Consider the following 24,664-nt stretch of genomic DNA (forward strand, 5'->3'; position numbering starts at 1 on the left):
TATACACTGATTGGCTCAGAGAGCTGTGGCCAGGCAGCAAAGGCTGTGGCCAAGGAACAACAGGCTGTTGCCAGGGAGCAACAGGCTGTGGCTGGACAGCAACCCGCTGTTGCTGGGGAGCAACATGCTCTGTTGCCAGGGAACAACACGCTGTGGCGAGGGAACAGGCTGTGGCTGGTGAGCAACATGCTGCGGCCAAGGAACAACAGGCTGTGGCCAGGAAACAACAGGCTGTGGCCAGGGAACAACAGGCTGTGGACAGGGAACAACAGGCTGTGGCCAAGGAGCAACAGGCTGTGGCCAGGGAGCAACAGGCTCTGGCCAGGGAGCAACAAGCTGTGGCCAGGGAGCAACATGCTGTGGCCAAGGAACAACAGGCTGTGGCCAGGGAACAACAGGCTGTGGCCAAGGAACAACAGGCTGTGGACAGGGAACAACAGGCTGTGGCCAGGGAACAACAGGCTGTGGCCAAGGAGCAACAGGCTGTGGCCAGGGAGCAACAGGCTCTGGCCAGGGAGCAACAAGCTGTGGCCAGGGAGCAACATGCTGTGGCCAAGGAACACAGGCTGTGGCCAGGGAACAACAGGCTGTGGCCAAGGAACAACAGGCTGTGGACAGGGAACAACAGGCTGTGGACAGGGAGCAACATGCTGTGGCCAAGGAACAACAGGCTGTGGCCAGGGAACAACAGGCTGTGGCCAAGGAACAACAGGCTGTGGACAGGGAACAACAGGCTGTGGCCAGGGAACAACAGGCTGTGGCCAAGGAGCAACAGGCTGTGGCCAGGGAACAACAGGCTGTGGCCAAGGAGCAACAGGCTCTGGCCAGGGAGCAACAAGCTGTGGCCAGGGAGCAACATGCTGTGGCCAAGGAGCAACATGCTGTGGCCAGGGAACAACAGGCTGTGGCCAAGGAACAACAGGCTGTGGACAGGGAACAACAGGCTGTGGCCAGGGAGCAACAGGCTCTGGCCAGGGAGCAACAAGCTGTGGCCAGGGAGCAACATGCTGTGGCCAAGGAACAACAGGCTGTGGACAGGGAACAACAGGCTGTGGCCAAGGAGCAACAGGCTGTGGACAGGGAACAACAGGCTGTGGCCAAGGAACAACAGGCTGTGGACAGGGAACAACAGGCTGTGGCCAAGGAGCAACAAGCTGTGGCCAGGGAGCAACATGCTGTGGCCAAGGAACAACAGGCTGTGGCCAGGGAACAACAGGCTGTGGCCAAGGAACAACAGGCTGTGGACAGGGAACAACAGGCTGTGGCCAGGGAACAACAGGCTGTGGCCAAGGAGCAACAGGCTCTGGCCAGGGAGCAACAAGCTGTGGCCAGGGAGCAACATGCTGTGGCCAAGGAGCAACATGCTGTGGCCAGGGAACAACAGGCTGTGGCCAAGGAACAACAGGCTGTGGACAGGGAACAACAGGCTGTGGACAGGGAACAACGGGCTGTGGCCAGGGAGCAACAGGCTCTGGCCAGGGAGCAACAAGCTGTGGCCAGGGAGCAACATGCTGTGACCAAGGAGCAACAGGCTGTGGTGGGTGAGCAACATGCTGTGGCCAAGGAACAACAGGCTGTGGCCAAGGAGCAACAGGCTGTGGCCAAGGCACAACAGGCTGTGGCCAGGGAACAACAGGCTGTGGCCAAGGAGCAACATGCTGTGGCCAGGGAACAACAGGCTGTGGCCAAGGAACAACAGGCTGTGGACAGGGAACAACAGGCTGTGGACAGGGAACAACGGGCTGTGGCCAGGGAGCAACAGGCTCTGGCCAGGGAGCAACAAGCTGTGGCCAAGGAACAACAGGCTGTGGACAGGGAACAACAGGCTGTGGCCAAGAAGCAACAGGCTGTGGTGGGTGAGCAACATGCTGTGGCCAAGGAACAACAGGCTGTGGCCAAGGAGCAACAGGCTGTGGCCAAGGCACAACAGGCTGTGGCCAGGGAACAACAGGCTGTGGCCAGGGAGCAACAGGCTGTGGCCAGGGAACACGCTGTGGCCGGTGAGCAACATGCTGTGGCCAAGGAGCAACACGCTGTGGCCAGGGAACACGCTGTGGCCAAGGAGCAACAGGCTGTGGCCAGGGAGCAACACGCTGTGGCCAGGGAACACGCTGTGGCCAAGGAACAACAGGCTGTGGCCAGGGAACAGGCTGTGGCCAGGGAGCAACACGCTGTGGCCAGGGAACACGCTGTGGCCAAGGAACAACAGGCTGTGGCCAGGGAACAGGCTGTGGCCAGGGAGCAACACGCTGTGGCCAGGGAACACGCTGTGGCCAAGGAACAACAGGCTGTGGCCAGGGAACAGGCTGTGGCCAGGCAGCAAAGGCTGTGGCCAAGGAGCAACAGGCTGTGGTCGGGAAGCCACAGGCCGCAGGTTCTTCTTCTCTTCTTTTTCGTTTAATGAAGACAGAAAGTTAAACGCTATTAAACCTGCAGAAACAACTAGTGAACACAATTCTGACACATCATCAGTTTTAAGTTGATATGTTGAACTTAGCAAACAGTTGCTTATTTCCACATCCAGCAGTTATGGAGCAACATTATCATTCATTTGGAATCGTGTTTCTGTCCACCTGGTGAATGTGAGTCCAATATTCACTCTCTTTTAGCTCTGTTTCTGCTCTCTACCAACTCCTGAGGGAAACATCTGGCTCTGGCTGCTAAATGCTCCACTATGTTCACCAGCTATTCTATAGCTAACTGTGTCTGCTTGCCGTTTGGTGCTGAGCAGGTAGTGTACAGCGGCTTTTTACAGATTTTTCTCTGAAAACGACTGTATGAGACGCTGAGAGTGAACCAGAACAGTAAAGTTGCAGCCGGACAGATAAACAATGAGCTGAAACTCACTATGAAGCTCCGTAAAGCCGAGAGGAGCCGCAGAGTCTCTGATAATTCTCTGTAGGCTCATCACTGACTGTGGAGGGATAGAAATATGTTACACACACACACACACACACACACACACACACACACACACACACACACACACAAATACACACACACACACACACACACACACACACACACACACACACACACAAATACACACACACACACACACACACACACACACACACACACACACACACACACACACACAAATACACACACACACACACACACACACACACATTCCCCCTCTGTGAGGTCACAGTGACCTCATGAATTAATGAGACTTTCTATATTTAGAGCATTGACCGTCAGGAAGTCTTTCCTTCCTCTTGATATTCATGTTCACAGCAGATCAATATCAATCTGACACATTCAATATTAGATTTTAATTTATTACATTAGATTAATTAATATTTTCAGGAGCTTCTTTGTGTCAAACTATTGATCGATCTGAGTAAATGACTGTTCTGAAGCTGATCAGTTTATTTTACAGATACAGATAAATTAAAATATGAAACCGACCTGATATTGATCATCTGTGATCGTTAGATTAAAGCAGGTTCATGATTAAAATGTTATTGTTGTATTTTGTTTGCAGCTGAAACACGTAAAAATGAAATAAATAACATCAAATAATTATAACAAATAATAATAATAACTAATGACTGAACAAATAAATAATAAATACATAAATAATAACATCACATAATTCATAGTAATGAAAATTATTATTATTATTAACATTAAAACTGACGCCTCTGACCTTCATGTCCCATCTTCACCGTCTTGTTGGTGGAGTTGTTGTAGATGAGGACGGCGGTGGCGTTGAACGCGGCGGCCTTCAGAATCTTCTCCTTAAAGGTGCAGTTCCCTCTCTGCAGCAGCGCCACCCAGTGGACGCTGCGGGGAGGAACCAGGAAACGAGTGTTGGGGTCGCAGCCCTGCCGGTCCACCACTGAGGAAACACAGCATTACAATGGTTACTGAGGAGATGATGATGATGATGGTCACATGAAGCACGCTGTTACCCCTTAGCTCATCTGTTCAGGCAGAGCGCCAACTGCTCCCATTAAACTGTGCCTGACAGGGTGAACTCAAATAATATCACAAGATTTTTAGGTTATATCACAATACACGATATCGCAATATTTTGAAATCTCTTCTAAACTACTGTAAACTACTAAAATATTACACTACTAAATAAAATACTGCGGTGGTACTGATGCCCCTTGAACACAGATGTTCTGTAAGAAGTCAGAAAACCAGCTCCCAGCCACATAAAGAAAATTAAAAAAAACAAATAATATTCACTTGGAAAAACCTCACAAGGTGTTGCACAATGGGAAACGTCCCCTTAATGAAATAATGCCTCTTCAATAATCATAATGAAATAATGCCTCTTCAATAATCATAATGAAATAATGCCTCTTTGATAATACTAACGAAAAAATGCCTCTTTGATAAGGATAAACAAACACCTCTTTAATGTGTATAAAAAAATAAAGCCTGCAGGTGTTTAGGCTATCATGGGGCAAGCACAACTTCTTGCACAATGGCACTAAGAAACCAATGCAGGACACCTGGATTATGTTATGGTATTCCGTCCAAAGGTCCCTCACATCAGAAAGAAAAAGACTAGAAAGAAGACACAAAAGGGCCTGAACAGGCCAGAGTTTCTGTCCGACAAGCTTTTCAAATGAGGTCTGCAACCAGTGGAGGAAAGAACAGTGACCCCGGTGTGCAGTTTCTCTCCTCTCTTAAACCCCAGAAAAAGGGCATCGTCAAAGCCCGATTGGCCGAGAGGGGAACGAACCCAGCTGCTCTCAATCACCACCTGGGATCCAGTCCCCCCACTCTGCACACAGGTGATCTGCATAAACCCTCCAATCAACCCAGACATGCAACTATCCGCATTCAGAACGGGTGACTGCTACAACACTGTTATAATAAAATTGAATAAAGTACTGTTATAATAACATTGAATAAAGTACTGTTATAATAACATTGAATAAAGTACTGTTATAATAAAGTTGAATAAAGTATTGTTATAATAAAGTTGAATAAAGTATTGTTATAATAAAGTTGAATAAAGTATTGTTATAATAAAGTTGAATAAAGTATTGTTATAATAAAGTTGAATTAAGTACTGTTATAATAACATCGAATAAAGTACTGTTATAATAAAGTTGAATAAAGTACTGTTATAATAAAGTTGAATAAAGTATTGTTATAATAAAGTTGAATTAAGTACTGTTATAATAACATCGAATAAAGTATTGTTATAATAAAGTTGAATAAAGTATTGTTATAATAAAGTTGAATAAAGTATTGTTATAATAAAGTTGAATAAAGTACTGTTATAATAAAGTTGAATAAAGTACTGTTATAATAAAGTTGAATAAAGTATTGTTATAATAAAGTTGAATAAAGTACTGTTATAATAAAGTTGAATAAAGTACTGTTATAATAAAGTTGAATAAAGTACTGTTATAATAAAGTTAAATAAAGTATTGTTATAATAAAGTTGAATAAAGTAGTTATAATAAAGTTGAATAAAGTACTGTTATAATAAAGTTGAATAAAGTACTGTTATAATAAAGTTGAATAAAGTACTGTTATAATAAAGTTGAATAAAGTACTGTTATAATAAAGTTGAATAAAGTACTGTTATAATAAAGTTGAATAAAGTACTGTTATAATAAAATTGAATAAAGTACTGTTATAACATTGAATAAAGTACTGTTATAATAAAGTTGAATAAAGTATTGTTATAATAAAGTTGAATTAAGTACTGTTATAATAAAGTTGAATAAAGTATTGTTATAATAAAGTTGAATAAAGTATTGTTATAATAACATTGAATAAAGTACTGTTATAATAAAGTTGAATAAAGTATTGTTATAATAAAGTTGAATAAAGTATTGTTATAATAAAGTTGAATAAAGTATTGTTATAATAAAGTTGAATAAAGTATTGTTATAATAAAGTTGAATTAAGTACTGTTATAATAACATCGAATAAAGTACTGTTATAATAAAGTTGAATAAAGTACTGTTATAATAAAGTTGAATAAAGTATTGTTATAATAAAGTTGAATTAAGTACTGTTATAATAACATCGAATAAAGTATTGTTATAATAAAGTTAAATAAAGTATTGTTATAATAAAGTTGAATAAAGTAGTTATAATAAAGTTGAATAAAGTACTGTTATAATAAAGTTGAATAAAGTACTGTTATAATAAAGTTGAATAAAGTATTGTTATAATAAAGTTGAATAAAGTACTGTTATAATAAAGTTGAATAAAGTATTGTTATAATAAAGTTGAATAAAGTATTGTTATAATAAAGTTGAATAAAGTACTGTTATAATAAAGTTGAATAAAGTACTGTTATAATAAAGTTGAATAAAGTACTGTTATAATAAAGTTAAATAAAGTATTGTTATAATAAAGTTGAATAAAGTAGTTATAATAAAGTTGAATAAAGTACTGTTATAATAAAGTTGAATAAAGTACTGTTATAATAAAGTTGAATAAAGTACTGTTATAATAAAGTTGAATAAAGTACTGTTATAATAAAGTTGAATAAAGTATTGTTATAATAAAGTTGAATAAAGTATTGTTATAATAAAGTTGAATAAAGTACTGTTATAATAAAGTTGAATAAAGTACTGTTATAATAAAGTTGAATAAAGTATTGTTATAATAACATTGAATAAAGTACTGTTATAATAACATTGAATAAAGTACTGTACTGACTTAGCGGTAAGATGCATAATGAAAATAAAATACAGCTTAACACCAAACCTCGTGGAACACCATACAAGAGGCGGGCAGGGACAGATGATGATCCACTAAAAGAAACTGAAAAGATTCTCCTTTCTAGGAAGGGAGCAAACCATTTGAGTTTGAGTGCGGTGCCTGAGATGCCCACCCAGTGCTCTAGGCGCTCTAGAAGAATGTGGTGGTCCAGAATATCGAAGGCAGCACTGAGATCTAACAACAATAATACTGCGCAGATCTTAGTGTCAGCAGACAGCAGCAGGTCATTCAGGACTTTGATTAGTGCAGACTCTGTGCTCTGCTGTGGACAGAAACCAGACTGAAAGATATCAAACATATTATTCTCAGTTAAAAACGACTCAAGTTGCCGGAAGACAACAGTTTCAAAAATTTTGGAAGGGAGTGGTAGTTTCGAAATTTTTCTGTAGTTATTTGTGTCGGTGTGATCAAGATCGGGCTTTTTGATAAATTGTTGCATGACTGCATGTTTAAAAATGTTGGTACTTGACCAGAAATAAGGGAGCTGTATTTACAGAACAGAGTGACCTACACTGTCAAAAACCTCTTTCAGGACCCAGGGAGGAATAGAGTTAAATGGATATGGAGACGGTTTTAAATCAGAAACAACTTTTCTCAAGTGCTGGAGTGGAATAAGTTAGTAATAAAAGTTAGTAAAAGAAGCAGTGTGCACTGGCAAAGCTACTACTAGGGTACCACTGGGACATACATGAGCTCGGATAGTAGAGATCTTATTGACAAAGAAATTAAGAAAACCATGACAGCTCACTGAGGATATGTTAGTAATGTCGCTGTCAGTGGGGTTGATTAGGATGCTTGATATGTTGAAAAGAACTCTTGGTTGGTGGTTGTGTTTTGCTATCAGGTCAGCAAACTATTCTGCTCTAACGAACTTAACGGCCTCTTGGAAAACTGTTGGGAATGTCTTGAAATCTCATATGATACTTGAAGCTTGTCTTTCTTCCACTTTCTTTCTGCACTTCTGCAGTCTTGTCTAAGCGCTCTGTTGGTGTCATCAAACCAAGGCTGAGACTTGGTTTTAGGTCGTATATACTTACTGGGGGCCACCGAGTCAAGGATGGTTGGACAGAAGGAATTAAAAACATTCACCAGTTTGTCTAGGGCGCAGTCTATTAACAGCTTTTCCAGAGTGGTAGTGATGAAAGCACCGGCAAGACAGGCTGCAGTCTGATTATTGATAACCCTTGAGTAGTGGGTTGGATGGTGATTATTACAAGTAAGACCTGGGATGTGAGCATTAAAAACAACTGGCATGTTATCAGAAATACAAGTGGTGCATATTTGGCAATTACTGATATCAAGACCATATAATAAACCTGATCAAGTGTGTCCATGCTCATGCATGCTGACATGCTGCAATAAGCATATTGTGTCATTTCCAGTTGCTGACTGTGTTTATTGATAGCGTTGTTGCTGCTCCCAGCTCAGTTAATTTTGCTTTATTCTTCATTACTGTGGATAATTACCTGCTGTACATTTAAACTTACACTAGTTCAACTCAAGCACTCTTAGCTCTCTCCTTCTTTTAGCCACTTTTCTTACTAATCCCACAGTTGTTAGTTATTTTGGCTCAGCAGTTAGCTTAGCAGCTAACTTAGCTTAGCAGTTAGCGAAGGCTTCTCTCTCTCCCTCTTGCTCTCCTGCTCTGTCTTGCTCTGTGTATCATACATTTAGTTATTTCTCTGCCTCCTTTAGTGATAGTGGTACATGTAATAAATGTAGTTTATTTGCAGTGTTGGAGGTGAGGTTCAGTGAATTGGAAGTGCGGCTCCACACAATGGAAAACCAATCAGTAGCTAATGTAGTTAGCCAGCCCCCAGTATCCGGTGTGGGCCGACCTAGCGTAGCTCCTAATCCCCCGGTAGTTCCCGAGCAGCCGGGAGGCCAGGGCGGCTGGGTGACTGTCCGAAGGAAGCATAGCCCTAAACAGAAGCCCACGGTTCAACACCAACCAGTTCATGTTTCTAACTGGTTCTCCCCACTCAGCGACACACCCGCTGAGAAACCAGCTCTGATTATTGGCAGCTCCATAGTCAGAAACGTGAAGTTAGCGACACCAGCAGCTATAGTTAAATGTATTCCTGAGGTCAGAGCGGACGACACTGAATCACATTTAAAACTGCTGGCTAGTCTTGTGCTTTTACACTATGAGTCATATTCACCATTCACCATTCGCCATGCAAGGTCCCAACCAGCCCAGAGGGAATCTAATCATGATCTATATATATATATATATATATAATCTGATGGTGCAGCCATCAGGAGCAACTCTGGGTTCAGTATGTTGCCCAAGGACACTTCAACATGAGGACTGGAGGAGCCGGGAATCGAACCGCTGATCTTCTGATAAGTGAACAACCCGCTCTACCTCCTGAGCCACAGACACCCCAAATAATGTTAATAATAATAATGTTATAATAATTTTATAATAATGTTGTAATAATGTTGTAATAATGTTATAATAATGTTATAATAATGTTATAATAATAATGTTATAATAATTTTATAATAATGTTGTAATAATGTTATAATAATTTTATAATAATGTTATAATAATGTTATAATAATGTTATAATAATGTTATAATAATTTTATAATAATGTTGTAATAATGTTGTAATAATGTTATAATAATAATGTTGTAATAATGTTGTAATAATTTTATAATAATGTTGTAATAATGTTATAATAATGTTATAATAATGTTATAATAATGTTATAATAATTTTATAATAATGTTGTAATAATGTTATAATAATGTTATCATAATAATGTTGTAATAATGTTATAATAATAATGTTGTAATAATGTTATAATAATAATGTTGTAATAGTGTTGTAATAATGTTATAATAATGTTATCATAATAATGTTGTAATAGTGTTGTAATAATGTTATTATAACGTTATCAGATGTTGGAGCTCAGGGTATCTGAGTGCTGCAGAGAGCTGCAGTGTCCTTGGACAGTCTGACTGTAATCTGACACTACAGAGCCGAGACACTCCGACCTTCAACATCCTGAAGCTCTGCAGTGTCTCTGTACACAACAACACACACCACACACACACACACACACACACACACACACACACACACACACACACACACACACACACACACACACACACCTCTTTCCTCTTTACCTCTCCTGAACTCCTGGTGGTGCTGTACTAAACTGTAAAGCACACCTATTCTTTACATGTCCAGCTCTATATTTATATTTATATTCTGGGGCTCTACTGGAATATCTTTGCATGATTTCCAGTTAAAAACTCCTTATTTATCTTCTACTGGTCCTTTATGCAGCCCCTCAGTTCTGTCTCTTTAAGGCCCGCCTCCTGATGAGTCCACTCTGCTCTGATTGGTCAGCTTCAGGAAGCTTCCTCCGGCTCCGGAGGCTGCTAGCAGTAGACGCTCTGCACTCATGTTTCACCAACAGACTTCATGTTTTTGTCTCCATATGAAGTCACTTTGTTTTTGTTCAGTTCTTCAGATTTAGAAACACAACTTGTTTGTTTCTGGTCCATCTCTCACTGAAAGCTGTGCTCAACAGTGATTGGCTGAGCCCACAGAGGTCAGAGGTCATGATGAGACGTGTGCAACAGCCTTCAGTGGTTCCTGCAGGTCACAGTAATATAATCTGTGAGACTGAACCATCAGTTTGTCAGAGTGCAGAGACGTGTTTCATCTCGTGCTCTGATTGGTTGGTTTGGTTCGTAGCAGCAGTTTATGAGAATTTGGTCTTAAATTTCTGACTCACTGTTTGGTCACCAAAGAAAGTCAGTGGACGAGTCTCACAGGGACTCAGGAGCCACAGGGACTTCTGTCACGACTGTCAACAGAGTGAAGGAGCCTGCGGCCGGACGCCGGACGTCGGGCGGCGGCCGGACGTCGGGCGGCGGCCTGTCGCTGTGTGAAGGCGCCTTACGAGTGGCTGACCTGAGCTCAGTCAGGTGTTTCCGTGTTGATGCAGCAGAGGAAACGTGTGAATGTGAGACGCAGGTTTGAGGTTTCCTCGCAGCAGTTTGACTTTGAGGTCGTCTCATCAACAATCTGCTGACTCTGAACTCCGTGTTGAGACGGTTGTTTGATTCATTCATCAGTCGAACCACGTCAAGTATTCAGACAGATACGCTGAAGCTCCTCCCCTCTCTATGATGTCATCGGGTGAAGATAAACCGCTGAAATGAGATCACCTGAGCAGGTAAACCGTCCAGTCGCTCTGTGTGTTTCTGTTGTTCAGCTGGAAACTGTTAAAACTGCTCAACAATCTGCTGAAAGCTGATTAACTAATAATGACTAATTAGTTGTTTATGTCAAACATGAATAAATGAAGATTTGTAAAGATTTTGTAGTGAAGTTGACATGATGTGAGTCGGAGAGTCACGCAGACTTTAAGACATTGAAGAGATCAGCGTCGCTAACATCAGCTGCTGCTGCAGCACGCCGTCGATAACGTCGAGATCGACATCACTACGTTAATACAGTCGTCGTTTCAAATAATCTCACTGGTTTTCAGAGCAGAGACGGTTCCACTGTGACTGTGAATAATTCACTATTGTTGATCAGTTCAACCTCAGAAAGGAACAATATTCACACAATCAGGTCACAAACGCCGTGCGACCTCAGCTGCGACCTCAGCTGTGACCTCAGCTGTGACCTCAGCTGCGACCTCAGCTGTGACCTCAGCTGTGACGTCATGTGTGACGTCATGTGTGACGTCATGTGTGACGTCATGTGTGATGTCATGTGTGACGTCATGTGTGACGTCATGTGTGATGTCATGTGTGATGTCATGTGTGACAATTACATCTGATTGACAAGAGCTGTGACACTGTTTACATAAAAGTTGGTAAACTTTTATGTAAACAGTGTCACGGTGTCACGAAATGCCTTATTTGTAACAACAAATAAGGCATTTCAAAGAGAGAAAATATGTAGTGTCAACAAGTGGTGGCATGGGGAAGAACCCCACACAGAGCACATAGGAAACCTCGCACTCCTGGACTAAGCCTGAATTACTGTTTGCCTTTGTGCAGTGAACTGAACTTATGCTTGGATTTTGCTGAGCTTTAACATTAGATCATGTGTGAGCTCAGTAGAGCTGGAAGAAGGATTCAGATCCTTTACTGCAGTAAAAGTACCAATACACAATGTAAAAATACTCCATTACTAATTACTAATCCTACTTAAGTAAAAGTACGTCAGTATCTTCAGCAGGGCCGCCGCCTTATAGTCGATGACGAGTCTCCAAGTTTTAACCGGGTTTTCGTTGGTCGGTCAGTCACAGGAAGAGTTAGTCTGGAGCTGCGTCTGAGCCTGTTTCTTCCTGTTAAAGGAGGAATGTTGGGTCTGTAGATTAAAGAGTTCAGTCTAGACCTGCTCTATGTGGAAACAGCCCTGACATGACTTCTGTTGTGATTTGGTGCTTTATAAATAAAACTGAATTGAATTTACCACTTTTGCTGTTAGCATTGTCATTAACAGTCGGCTCACTTCATGTGTGCACTTTTAAAGGCTCATTATTATGGTTTTGTATTTCTCTGTAATGTAACACAGCGTTAATAATGTTACTGATAACATTCTCTCTCTGCCCTGGAACTCAAAGCATCTGCTGACGCCCCAAAATATATATTTAAATAATTAAATTAATATCATAAACATGTGACAACAAGTCAACTAGGAAAGTCTTTGGTCAGGAGCAGTCCTAATTATGATGTAGTTAAAGTACTGCAGTAAAAGTACATAAGTATTATGAGCTTGATGTAGTTAAAGTATTGCAGTAAAAGTACATAAGTATTATGAGCTTGATGTAGTTAAAGTATTGCAGTAAAAGTACATAAGTATTATGAGCTTGATGTAGTTAAAGTATTGCAGTAAAAGTACATAAGTATTATGAGCTTGATGTAGTTAAAGTATTGCAGTAAAAGTAGTGGTTTGGTCCCTCTGACTGATATATTATTATATATGACATCATTAGATTATTAATAGTGAAGCATCAGTGTTAGAGCAGCATGTTACTGTTGTAGCTGCTGGAGGTGGAGCTAGTTTACACTACTTTATATACAGTTAGCTAGTTTAGTCCAGAAGTTTAGAGGGAAAAATCACTATTTGGTGGAGCTGTTAACAACTCATAGACATGTGAAATGTGACCCCGACTACACACTGCTTTTTGTAAGACGTCAAAAGCCAAAAAGGTTGGAAACCACTGGTTTCATCTTTAACAATGTGTTGTATTTTAAAAGCTTGTTATATTATCCATTGTGTCAAATCTTCATCTGAAAAGTAACTAAAGCTGTCAAATAAATGTAGTGGAGTAGAAAGTACAATATTTCCCTCTGAGATGTAGAAAGTAGCATCACATGGAAATACTCAAGTAAAGTACAAGTACCTCAAACTGTACTTAAATACAGTACTTGAGTAAAAGTACTTAGTTACTTTCCACCATTGGACCTCAGGTGTGATGTCGTGTGACCTGTTACCTCCGTGATGCGGTGCAGGTGCGATGACGACGCCCCTGGAGTCCATTTTAGGGGAGTTCTGTCCGTACGTCCCGTCCTCGCTGCTCATCAGGTGAACGGTGTTTCCACGGCTGTCCAGCACCGTGGCGTTCACCGTGGCTCCAAAATATTCCTCCGACATCATGCTTCTGTCTGAGCGAGCCGCCCACACAGAGCAGGGCAGGACCAGGACCAGGACCTGGACCATGACCAGGACCTGGGCTGAAGGGACGCAGAAACAAGTCCACCTCAGGGACATCATGGCGTCCTCTCAGTCCTTGTTACATCCAAACTGTCAGGAAACAAAAGAAACTTCTTTACACCAGAACAAGTCTGTCCAAAATCATCCTGTGGTCCAGAAGACCGCAGTGTCCAACTGTCTCTGTGTGTCCTGAACACGTCTTAATGTCTCTGTCCCTTTAAAAATCTGTTCTTAAGGTTCTTAAATGCTCTAGAAAGAACGTCTTTTGTCTCTTTTTATCCTTCAAACATTTTTTTAAGTCCTCCAGCTGTCTCCTTGTCATTTTATGTTCCTTAAAATCTGTTCCTAATTTAGTTTATTGTAAATGGTTTCTATCTCTTTGTCTTCTGTCCTTCAAAGGTCTGATTAATGTCTTTAATGTCCTAAAATTTCTCAATACACCTCAAATACCATTTGTCTTCAAAATGTCTTTTTATGTCCCTAAATGTGATATGTGTTTGTCCTCCAAATGTCTTGTTTTGAAAATGTCTGTATGTCTCGTTGTCTTTGAGTATTTCAGTGTCTGCTTTAATGTCCGTTTATGTCCATGAAATGACGTCTTCCTCCGACTGTCTCTTCATGCTCACAAAATGCTCCAATGTCTTTTTGTCTTGTCCAGTATTTCAGTGTTTTCCCTCAAACTTGGTTCTCAATATCGTTTCATGTCCAGGAAAAGACATCATCATGTCTCTCTGTATTCTTAAAATGTCTCTTTGTCTTAAAATCTGTTTTATGTCTTTGTCTCCAGAGTTGCTTCCTTTAGGTAATATTATTAGGAAACACTCCATAAATGTTCATTGTTATGCAGATGACACCCAATTATATTTATCAATGAAGCCAGATGAACCCAATCAGTTAAACAAACTCCAAACATGCCTTAACGACATAAAGACCTGGATGACCTGCAATTTTCTGCTACTAAACTCAGATAAAACTGAAGTTATTGTGTTTGGCTCTAAACACCTTAGAAACACATTATCTAATGATAAAGCTACTCTGGATGGCATTACCCTGGCCTCCAGCACCACCGTAAGGAATCTGGGAGTTATCTTTGATCAGGATATGTCCTTTAACTCCCACATAAATCAAATCTCAAGGACTGCCTTTTTTCACTTACGTAATATCACAAAAATCAGGCACATCCTGTCCCTAAAAGATGCAGAAAAACTAGTTCACGCATTTGTTACTTCTAGGCTGGATTATTGCAATTCCTTATTATCAGGCTGCCCTAACAAGTCTCTAAAGACTCTCCAGCTGGTCCAGAATGCAGCTGCACGTGTTCTGACTAAAACTAGAAAAAGAGACCACATTTCTCCCATTTTAACTTCGCTGCATTGGCTTCCTGTAAAATCTAGAATAGAATTTAAAATCCTTCTCCTGACTTACAAAGCCCTTAATGGTCAGGCACCATCATATCTTGAAGAGCTCATAGTACCGTATTATCCCACTAGAACACTGTGCTCCCAGTATACAGCTTACTGGTGGTTCCTACAGTCTTTAAAAGTAGAATGGGAGGCAGAGCCTTCAGCTATCAGGCTCCTCTCCTGTGGAACCATCTTCCAGATTGGGTCCGGGGTGCAGACACCCTCTCTATGTTTAAGAGTAGGCTTAAAACTTTCCTTTTTGATAAAGCTTATAGTTAGGGCCGACCAGGCTCGCCTTGGATCAGCCCTTAGTTATGCTGCTATAGGCCTAGACTGCTGGGGGACTTCCCATGATGCACTGGGCTCCTCTCTCCTCCTCCTCCTCTCCATCTGTATGCATTCATGTAACATCAATGCATGTCACTAACTTTGCTTTCTCGTCTCGCAGGAAACCTTCAGCTGACTGTTGTCCAGCTTCACACCCACCACTGTTGCTACTATTATTATTAGTCATATTTTTGCTATTATTAGTGTTGTCATTGTTATTATTGTTGTTGCTGCTCAATGGGGGAATGTTGGGTCTTTCTAAATTAAAGATTAGGGTCTAGACCTGGACGTGTTCCATCAAGCAGGATAAAGGGAAAGCCTGGCTTATTCTGATAAGTCTCACTAATTTAAGTGAGAGTTTTGTTCCATCACTGTGGCTTATGTGATTGGCTGCTCAGTAACCATGGTAACTTACACCACAGAACTAGCTGCTCCGCGGCAGGCTAACTGTCAAGCGTCATTTAGCTGCGTGTCAAAGAATGTCTGACGGACAGAAACAGATTCCCAACAGACGGTTCCATCAGATGTATTTTCATACTCGCATCACTTTTGTCAAGTTCGTGTTCCCAAACATAAGATGGAAGAACTTTGATACCTATAACAGTTCATCTCCATTTTATTCATGGTCACCTTTGTTTTGGAATGAACTCTTATATTTAAAAGCTTAGCATTTATAATTTAAGAAATAAAAATGTGCCGATGCTGTTTTGAAGTCATTTATTTATTTATTTATTTATTCACTCATTTTGTTCAAGCTGTGAAGACAAAAAGAAAACTAAATGAAGTCCAAACCATGAACCTCTTCTGTGTTTAAACTTATACTTATATCCCTCTCCAGTTCCTTCATCTCCAACTGCAACTTCCTAATTTTAACTTTTGATGACGCTTGTAAAACGAACGGACATCCTGCGAAAGAGAAAACGTGTCAAAGCCGACGATATAGTCGTTCTATTCAGGTGCCGACATCATGGTTTTAAATATATATCTGATATTATCTAGTCTGCTCATAATATAACCACAGTCAGTGATCTGAATGTTCATTTATTAACACAGATGTATCCTGTCGGTCCTTCTGAGCTCGCCTCTCTAACCTGGCGAGAATAATCCTGCAGCCCCGGACAGTCGACTGTTGAAAGGACGATACTGTGTCGCAAAAACAAGAGAAAACTAGAGCGGCGTTCTTCTCACAGCAGAACAAACCTGCTGATGAAACTATATGAAGAATATAAAGGAGTTTTCACCAAAAAGGCCAAAAGTGCCGCAATGAACCAGGTGAAGGAGACGAGTTGGCAAAAACTCGCTGACAGATTAAATGTTTAAGTTTTACAAGCCTACTTATGTGGACAGTGGAGGCCTAAAGGTGGAATGAACGTTGACGAGACACGGCTGAACTGTGTTAGTGGAACAGCTTTAAGTGAGAGTTGAGTTAATTCAAGCTGGACTTTGATTAGCTGCGTTGATGGAACATCTCCTGATCTAAAAGGTCCCTGAGGTATCTTCTGCTGTCATTTAGTGCTATATCAATAAAACTGACTTGATCTTCTTTATGTCTGTGTGGTCAAGAAATGTCTCATTTCTTATTAATGTCCATCATTACATCAAAAGCACTTTGTCCTGAAAATGTCCCCTTCTGTCCAAAAGTGTCTTAATGTCTCTCCAAATGTCTTTCAATGTTCTTATTTTATTTCTTTAGGTCCACACGACTCTCGTGTGATCTCATGAACCCAGCTGCCTCTCAGTGATAGATGGATCATCCAATCACCTGCCAAGTATCTTTGAAAGTGCCGCCCAGTCTCCAAGGACGATTCTCAGATGTTTCTGTGTAACAAACCATCTGGTACGTCAGGTTATATTATATCCAAAACTCAGATGTTCACAAAATGCTCAGAATGCCTCAGTGTCTCTTTGTCTTGTCCAATATTTCATTGTTTGTCTTGAAAAACAGTTCTTAATGTCAGTTTATGTCCTCAATGCGTCTTTGTGTCTCTACGTTTCCCCGAAAGGATCTTTATCTTTGTCTTTGTTATGTCTTTCAAAAGTCTAATATATGTCTTCATGTCCACTAAATGTTAATGTAAATGTTTAATATTTTGTCTCAGAATGCTTCTTTATGTCTATTTGTCCTGAAAACGTCTTCATAAAGTCAGTTTATGTCCTCTAGAGGTTTACTTTATGTCCCTTTGTCTTCTATTTGTCTTACTTCACTTAAGTACATTACCCACCTTCAAATGTCCCGTTCTTTCCCTTCTTTATATCTCCTTTTGGCCAAGAAATGTCTTCATGTTGTCTTCCAATAGTTCAGTGTCTGTCCTCAATAGTTTGATTGTCAGTTTATGTCCGAGACAGCATGTCTTTATGTCCCCCAAAAGATTTCCTTAATGCCTCCGTGTCTTCGTTATATCTTTCTTTGATTTTTATTTAAATCCATCAAATTTCTTCTTTTCCTTTTTGATGTCCTCCAGATGTTGTGTTTGTCTCTGTATGTCCTCCGGATGTTGTGTTTGTCTCTGTATGTCCTCCAGATGTTGTGTTTGTCTCTGTATGTCCTCCAGATGTTGTGTTTATGTCTCTGTATGTCCTCCGGATGTTGTGTTTATGTCTCTGTATGTCCTCCGGATGTTGTGTTTATGTCTCTGTATGTCCTCCAGATGTTGTGTTTATGTCTCTGTATGTCCTCCGGATGTTGTGTTTATGTCTCTGTATGTCCTCCAGATGTTGTGTTTGTCTTTGTATGTCCTCCGGATGTTGTGTTTATGTCTCTGTATGTCCTCCAGGTGTTGTGTTTATGTCTCTTTATGTCCTCCAGATGTTGTGTTTATGTCTCTGTATGTCCTCCGGATGTTGTGTTTATGTCTCTGTATGTCCTCCAGATGTTGTGTTTGTCTTTGTATGTCCTCCAGATGTTGTGTTTATGTCTCTGTATGTCCTCCAGGTGTTGTGTTTATGTCTCTGTATGTCCTCCAGATGTTGTGTTTATGTCTCTGTATGTCCTCCAGGTGTTGTGTTTATGTCTCTGTATGTCCTCCGGATGTTGTGTTTGTCTCTGTATGTCCTCCAGATGTTGTGTTTGTCTCTGTATGTCCTCCAGATGTTGTGTTTGTCTCTGTATGTCCTCCAGATGTTGTGTTTATGTCTCTGTATGTCCTCCAGATGTTGTGTTTGTCTCTGTATGTCCTCCAGATGTTGTGTTTATGTCTCTGTATGTCCTGCAGATGTCTTCTTCGTGTCCCAGCACGTGTTTCCGGCCGTCCTTCCAGCCAATAGGAGCCCTGGATGAGACAGTGAGGGACATGAGGACAGTGTGTCAGAACATGGAGCATCACCAGAGGCCAACATCTGGCCCATCACAGCGTCATGTGTTCAGTCCTGTAAACAGACAGTTGAATAAAAGCTCATGTTAAAGATGATCCAGCAGCATGACTCAGTGTTTAAACGCGGCGCTGGCAGCCGCTTCATTCCGCTTTGTCTTACCGTCTGCAGGCGGACAGACAGGCAGGCTCCCGGTGTACCGACCCCCGCCTGCCTCCACTCTCCTCCGGCCTCCTAACCCGCCGTTATCCCGGTGACTGTGCGGTGGGATCGGTGCGTTTCGTGCGTTGGATCCAGCTGTTGTTCGGCGTTTTATTCCGTTTTTGATCCCGCTGGTTATTAGATGGTGCGGAGGCTCGAGCTCCGTCTCTCCGTTTGAGGCACAGTGCGCAGGCGTAGAGCGACGGCACGGGGAGACGGCAGACAGGGTGCGCGAGCGATATGTTCATGTTTAGACAGCTGAGATTTGGATGAACTGTCGCGATACTTGCCGGGAACCAGTCAGTCAGTCTGTGGTTTTGATTTCTAAATGAACAATAATAATCTGGTTAAACCGCAGGTTCCGTATCAGACCGTCAGTTTAATTAAAGTACTGGAAGATCTTTATGAAGGAAGTTTTCCCTCAATACCAGAACCTCAGCACCAGAACCTCAACACCAGAACCTCAGCACCAGAGCCTCAGCACCAGAGCCTCAACACCAGAACCTCAGCACCAGAACCTCAACACCAGAGCCTCAGCACCAGAGCCTCAGCACCAGAACCTCAACACCAGAACCTCAGCAACATTACCTCAGCACCAGAACCTCAACACCAGAACCTCAGCACCAGAACCGCAGCACCAGAACCTCAGCACCAGAACCTCAACACCAGAACCTCAACACCAGAACCTCAACACCAGAACCGCAGCACCAGAACCTCAGCACCAGAACCTCAACACCAGAACCTCAACACCAGAACCGCAGCACCAGAACCTCAACACCAGAACCAGTCATCATTCTTTATTGATTACCAATTAAGACTTATAATCAGAATCAGGTTTATTTCCAAGTATGTTTGCAAAGGTTGTTGTGGTTCATAACAGTAAAAATATACAAAGAATTAAGTAATCATAAATAATATTAAAAAAAAGAAAGAAATTTACAACAAAAATATGTAACATATATAAAATCACAATAAAACAAAAACTGGTCTGATTTCTCCTCAGTGACAGATTTTTATTTTATTCTTTATTAACAGTCTTTTTCAGTGTTTCATCAGTTTTTGAGTCTGTTTTTCATTAATACTTCATTTGTGATAAATATCTATTTATTCAAATGTGTGATATTTATTTCTCCAGTGGAGGTTTTCTTTCTTTCTTCGTATCTGGCGATGACATCTGGCAGTGTCTTTGTGCGCTGATGGGTGAAACTTTATAATACAGCCTGTTGTCTAAAGTATAATTTTGTTCCAATAAAATACTTTAATGAAGGTTCAGTGGAAGAAAACAAGGACCAAGAGAGCAACAACTGGACATTTAAATACTGGGTACCTATAGTACTCTGTAACCTGAATATTCTCCAGGTATGTTATGATATGCAACTGCAAACAGTAAACTAATGACAGAGGCTTTGGGTTATTGAGTTGTTGATAAATATGTGGTTTAAATATAACACAAAGCAGAGTTATCGTGTATTTGTAAGCAGGGTTAGAAAACAGATTCATAAATAAAATAATGTGAACTGAGAACAAAATAAAATAAGAGTTATAATAAATAAAAGTGAATTATGAACTTATGTTGTTTCTCTAAACATTGATTAAGTGTGTCTGAGTGAATCATGAAGAGGAAGGATGGAAAGAGATGAAGAAAGAGGTGATGACCTGTCAGCCTCTGATTGGTCAGTACTGACACCTGCTGGACACAGAGAGTAAATACAGCAGCAGGTTCACGTCAATCTTTTTATTTATTTAATTGATTAAATATTAATTTGAAATCATGAACCATAATGTAAAGGGTTAAATGTGTATACGGGAACATAAAACCCCTCAGAGGTAAACTGCAGAGTAAGCTGCAGCATTATGAACATTCAAACACAACCAAGAGTCCAATCAACACTTCTGAGTTTCAAACAGAACCTTGAATTTATTAAAGTGATCAGATAATATTTACTGAATGAAAAACACTGAAACATAAACTCAAGTGTTTGTTTTCAGTGTGATGACTCTGAATGTTCCACATGAGAAAGACTCAGAGGTCCCACTGACAGCCATGATCATATGAAGGACCCATAGAACCTCTTAAAGGAGCTCTAGAACCTCCACAGTGACCACCAAAGAGCTTTGAAGCACCACTAAAACCACCTACAGGAACCCTGAAGGACATATACAACCACCTAATGCCCTGCTACAGCCACTTCAGAACCACCTAACAACCCAAGAACCTTCTTACTGACCACAAAAACAAAAAATAAGAAGCCTTTAGAGCAGTGGTTCTCGAAGTGGAGTCCAGGGATCCCCATCACTAAAGGGATATTAATCAATTCAATCAATCAATCAATTTTTATTTATATAGCGCCAAATCACAACAAAAGTCATCTCAGGGCACTTTTCACATAGAGCAGGTCAAGACCGAACTCTTTAATTTACAGAGACCCAACAATTCCCCCATGAGCAGCACTTGGCGACAGCGGTAAGGAAAAACTCCCCTTTAACGGGTAGAAACCTCAAGCAGACCCCGGCTCTTGGTGGGCGGCCATCTTTGACTGGTTGGGTTGAGAGAGAGAAAGAAAGAGGGGAGAGGGGAGAGGGGGAGGGGGAGGGGGAGGGGGAGGGGGACAGAATAACAACAATCATAACAATAACAATAACAGCAGCAATAGCAGTAGCGATATTACGGACCCCTAGAACTTTGTTTTGGTGAACCAAAGACAATTTTCCATCCTGGTGGACAATAAAGATATATTCTATTCTATTGTATTCTATTCTATTGTATTCTATTCTATTCTATTCTGTCCTCCTCACTGAGGACTAATTAAAGCTGACTGGAACCACCTAATGGACCTCTAGAACCGCTAGTAATCACAGTAATTACAAGAACCTACTCAATGACTTGTAGAACCTTTTGAATGAACAGTAGAACAACCTAATAACAAACTAGAGCCACCTCATGGTTCTAATAATCATTATTACTGTGTTCCACAGACAGGAAACCTGCTTATCAGCTAATGGCAGAGAGACAGGAAGACAGACAGAGAGACAGGAAGACAGTTGCTAGGCAACGGAACGAAGAAACAACAGAAAACATGAGCTCTACTTAAGCAAATAATTTAATTGCTTTTAGATCAAGTTTAATGGCAGGTTTTGGATTAAATTAGACATAAAGAATTTGGGAACAAAGTGGGCAAGTTTCATGTCAATCTGATAAGCCAGTAAACTAAAATCAACAAACCAAATTTTGGAAGAAGCTAGCTACCTAGCAAACTAACCGGTAACAGCACCAACTGTCAACTGTCAGCTACCAACTGCCATGAGACTCAGACCTAAACCAGGGCAAAACAACCAAAAATGAGGGTGAAAGCAACAAGAAACAAGATAAGACAAGGAAAGAAACAATTATAAAAAGGGATTAACAAGAGAATGTTCCTGAGAAGAACACTTGTATTTAAAGACAAACTGGACTTCTAGTGCATCCATGTAAAACTATAGCTAAACAGTTCTGTGTGTAAAGAAAGTGAAGAACACAGCAGTATTTTTTCTCGGTTGGAAAAATGGACCCAAAACAACTACAACCAGATAGATGAAGTCTAGATAGTCTGGTGATCCACTACCCAGAGGATATGACTAATGAAGCAGGGAGGAAGAAATACAGAAGCAAACGGCTCAGAGACCATCCTGAGACACTCAGAGCTGACTTTAAAAGGCAAAGTGACAGAGCTTTAATCACAGACCTGCTGCTCTTAACAGAGCATCCAGAAGCTTTCCACGATCCCTGAGCAATATAATGACCTTAAATGACAGAAACAAATCCATCCCACAGCTATACACAAAGATTGTACCACAATTCAAAATCAATTTCTACAACACAGGCACAGTGATGGTTCAAGGGTCTCAGACAAAACTGGAAGAGTTTGATAAAGACTTCACCAGTGGGGAAAAGGGCTCTGTGCCTTTAACAAACACCCAGCCTTCAACTACCAGAGTTACAGCTCCATCAGACTCCAACACGAAGCAGCATCCTCAGACAGAACCACAGCCCAGTCTCCCCAGTCCTCCACAGACTGGCTTCAGCAGCCGGACAGAACCACAACCCAGATGACCCAGCCCTCCACAAAACTGCCCCTCCAGTCTTATAAACAGCCCAGTCAGAGTAGAACCAATCACAGAGGAACAAGGACCACTCTGTCACCAGCACCCTAAAACTGCAATCCTTATTGACTCCAATGGCAAATTCTTGGAACACAGAAAGCTGTTCCCTCATCACAGTGTGGGGAAGTTTTGTTGTCCTCACACTGACAAAGTTCTCCAACTCCTCTGTCATGACCACCTGCGTGACCCTGACAACATCATCATCTACACGGGAACTAATGAGGGAGAGACGGTGTCAGAGGCCGTCATCAAGGTGGCTCAGAAAGCACGCAGCGAGTTTCCTAGAGCTAACATCACCATCTCCACACTGCTGCCATGGACTGACTTCCCCTGGAACCTGGTCCACAACATAAACGGTGAGATCACTTCAGAGTGAGCAACACTAAACAATCTCAACATCACCCCACTCTGACATATCAATACCTGTATGACAAAGTCCACCTGGACCGAGATCATGTCTGGATGTATGCTGAGGAACGGCCAACAGAGAGCCTTCAGACCCCCCACACACCACAGAACCACCACAGCTCAGCCATGGACATCAGCACACACCACACTGGCCAAGAGAGAGGACGGTCATTAGCCCAGCCTACCAGAGTCCAGCCTACCAGAGCCCAGGCTGCTAGAGTCCAGCCTACCAGAGCCCAGCCTACCAGAGCCCAGCCTGCTAGAGTCCAGCCTACCAGAGCCCAGCCTGCTAGAGTCCAGCCTCCCAGAGCCTAGCCTGCTAGAGTCCAGCCTCCCAGAGCCTAGCCTACCAGAGTCCAGCCTCCCAGAGCCTATCCTGCTAGATTCCAGCCTACCAGAGCCCAGCCTGCTAGAGTCCAGCCTACCAGAGCCTAGCCTACCAGAGTCCAGCCTACCAGAGCCCAGCCTGCTAGAGTCCAGCCTACCAGAGCCCAGCCTACCAGAGCCCAGCCTGCTAGAGTCCAGCCTCCCAGAGCCTAGCCTGCTAGAGTCCAGCCTCCCAGAGCCTAGCCTACCAGAGTCCAGCCTCCCAGAGCCTATCCTGCTAGAGTCCAGCCTACCAGAGTCCAGCCTGCTAGAGTCCAGCCTGCTAGAGTCCAGCCTGCTAGAGTCCAGCCTGCTAGAGTCCAGCCTACCAGAGTCCAGCCTGCTAGAGTCCAGCCTGCTAGAGTCCAGCCTGCTAGAGTCCAGCCTACCAGAGCCCAGCCTACCAGAGCCTAGCCTGCTAGAGTCCAGCCTACCAGAGCCCAGCCTGCTAGAGTCCAGCCTCCCAGAGCCTATCCTGCTAGAGTCCAGCCTACCAGAGCCCAGCCTACCAGAGCCCAGCCTGCTAGAGTCCAGCCTCCCAGAGCCCAACCAACCAGAGTCCAGCCTACCAGAGTCCAGCCTACCAGAGCCCAGCCTGCTAGAGTCCAGCCTACCAGAGCCTAGCCTGCTAGAGTCCAGCCTACCAGAGCCCAGCCTACCAGAGCCTAGCCTGCTAGAGTCCAGCCTACCAGAGCCCAGCCTGCTAGAGTCCAGCCTACCAGAGCCCAGCCTGCTAGAGTCCAGCCTACCAGAGCCCAGCCTACCAGAGCCCAGCCTGCTAGAGTCCAGCCTCCCAGAGCCCAACCAACCAGAGTCCAGCCTACCAGAGTCCAGCCTACCAGAGCCCAGCCTGCTAGATTCCAGCCTACCAGAGCCCAGCCTACCAGAGTCCAGCCTACCAGAGCCCAGCCTGCTAGAGTCCAGCCTACCAGAGTCCAGCCTACCAGAGTCCAGCCTACCAGAGCCTAGCCTGCTAGAGTCCAGCCTACCAGAGTCCAGCCTACCAGAGTCCAGCCTACCAGAGCCCAGCCTGCTAGAGTCCAGCCTACCAGAGCCCAACCTACCAGAGCCTAGCCTGCTAGAGTCCAGCCTACCA

At 42.4% G+C, this 24,664-nt stretch overlaps 1 protein-coding gene and 1 long non-coding RNA gene across 3 annotated transcripts in view; one reads left to right on the forward strand and one right to left on the reverse strand.

Annotated features, from left to right (window-relative positions):
* rnf130 (ring finger protein 130) overlaps window positions 1–17,622 on the reverse strand; it is a 38,663-nt gene extending 21,041 nt beyond the window's left edge. The window contains exons 1-4 of one of the 2 annotated variants that reach the window (XM_042418666.1): window positions 17,367–17,622; window positions 16,907–16,962; window positions 13,195–13,504; window positions 3,656–3,847 (exon numbers count right to left, since the gene is read on the reverse strand). In XM_042418666.1, the coding sequence (XP_042274600.1) occupies window positions 3,656–3,847; window positions 13,195–13,474 (472 nt within the window). In that variant the 5' untranslated portion in view covers window positions 13,475–13,504; window positions 16,907–16,962; window positions 17,367–17,622. The remainder of the gene's footprint in view (window positions 1–3,655; window positions 3,848–13,194; window positions 13,505–16,906; window positions 16,963–17,366) is intronic. The other variant, XM_042418665.1, reaches the window with a different exon arrangement.
* Window positions 15,913–18,507, forward strand: LOC121901739. The gene is made up of 3 exons (XR_006097391.1): window positions 15,913–16,636; window positions 16,838–16,981; window positions 18,357–18,507. It is a non-coding gene; the product is annotated as an uncharacterized LOC121901739 (long non-coding RNA).
* Window positions 18,508–24,664: the final 6,157 nt, after the last annotated feature.

This window comes from Thunnus maccoyii, chromosome 8 (assembly GCF_910596095.1).
Source record: "Thunnus maccoyii chromosome 8, fThuMac1.1, whole genome shotgun sequence".
In the NCBI taxonomy this organism is placed as follows: domain Eukaryota; kingdom Metazoa; phylum Chordata; class Actinopteri; order Scombriformes; family Scombridae; genus Thunnus; species Thunnus maccoyii.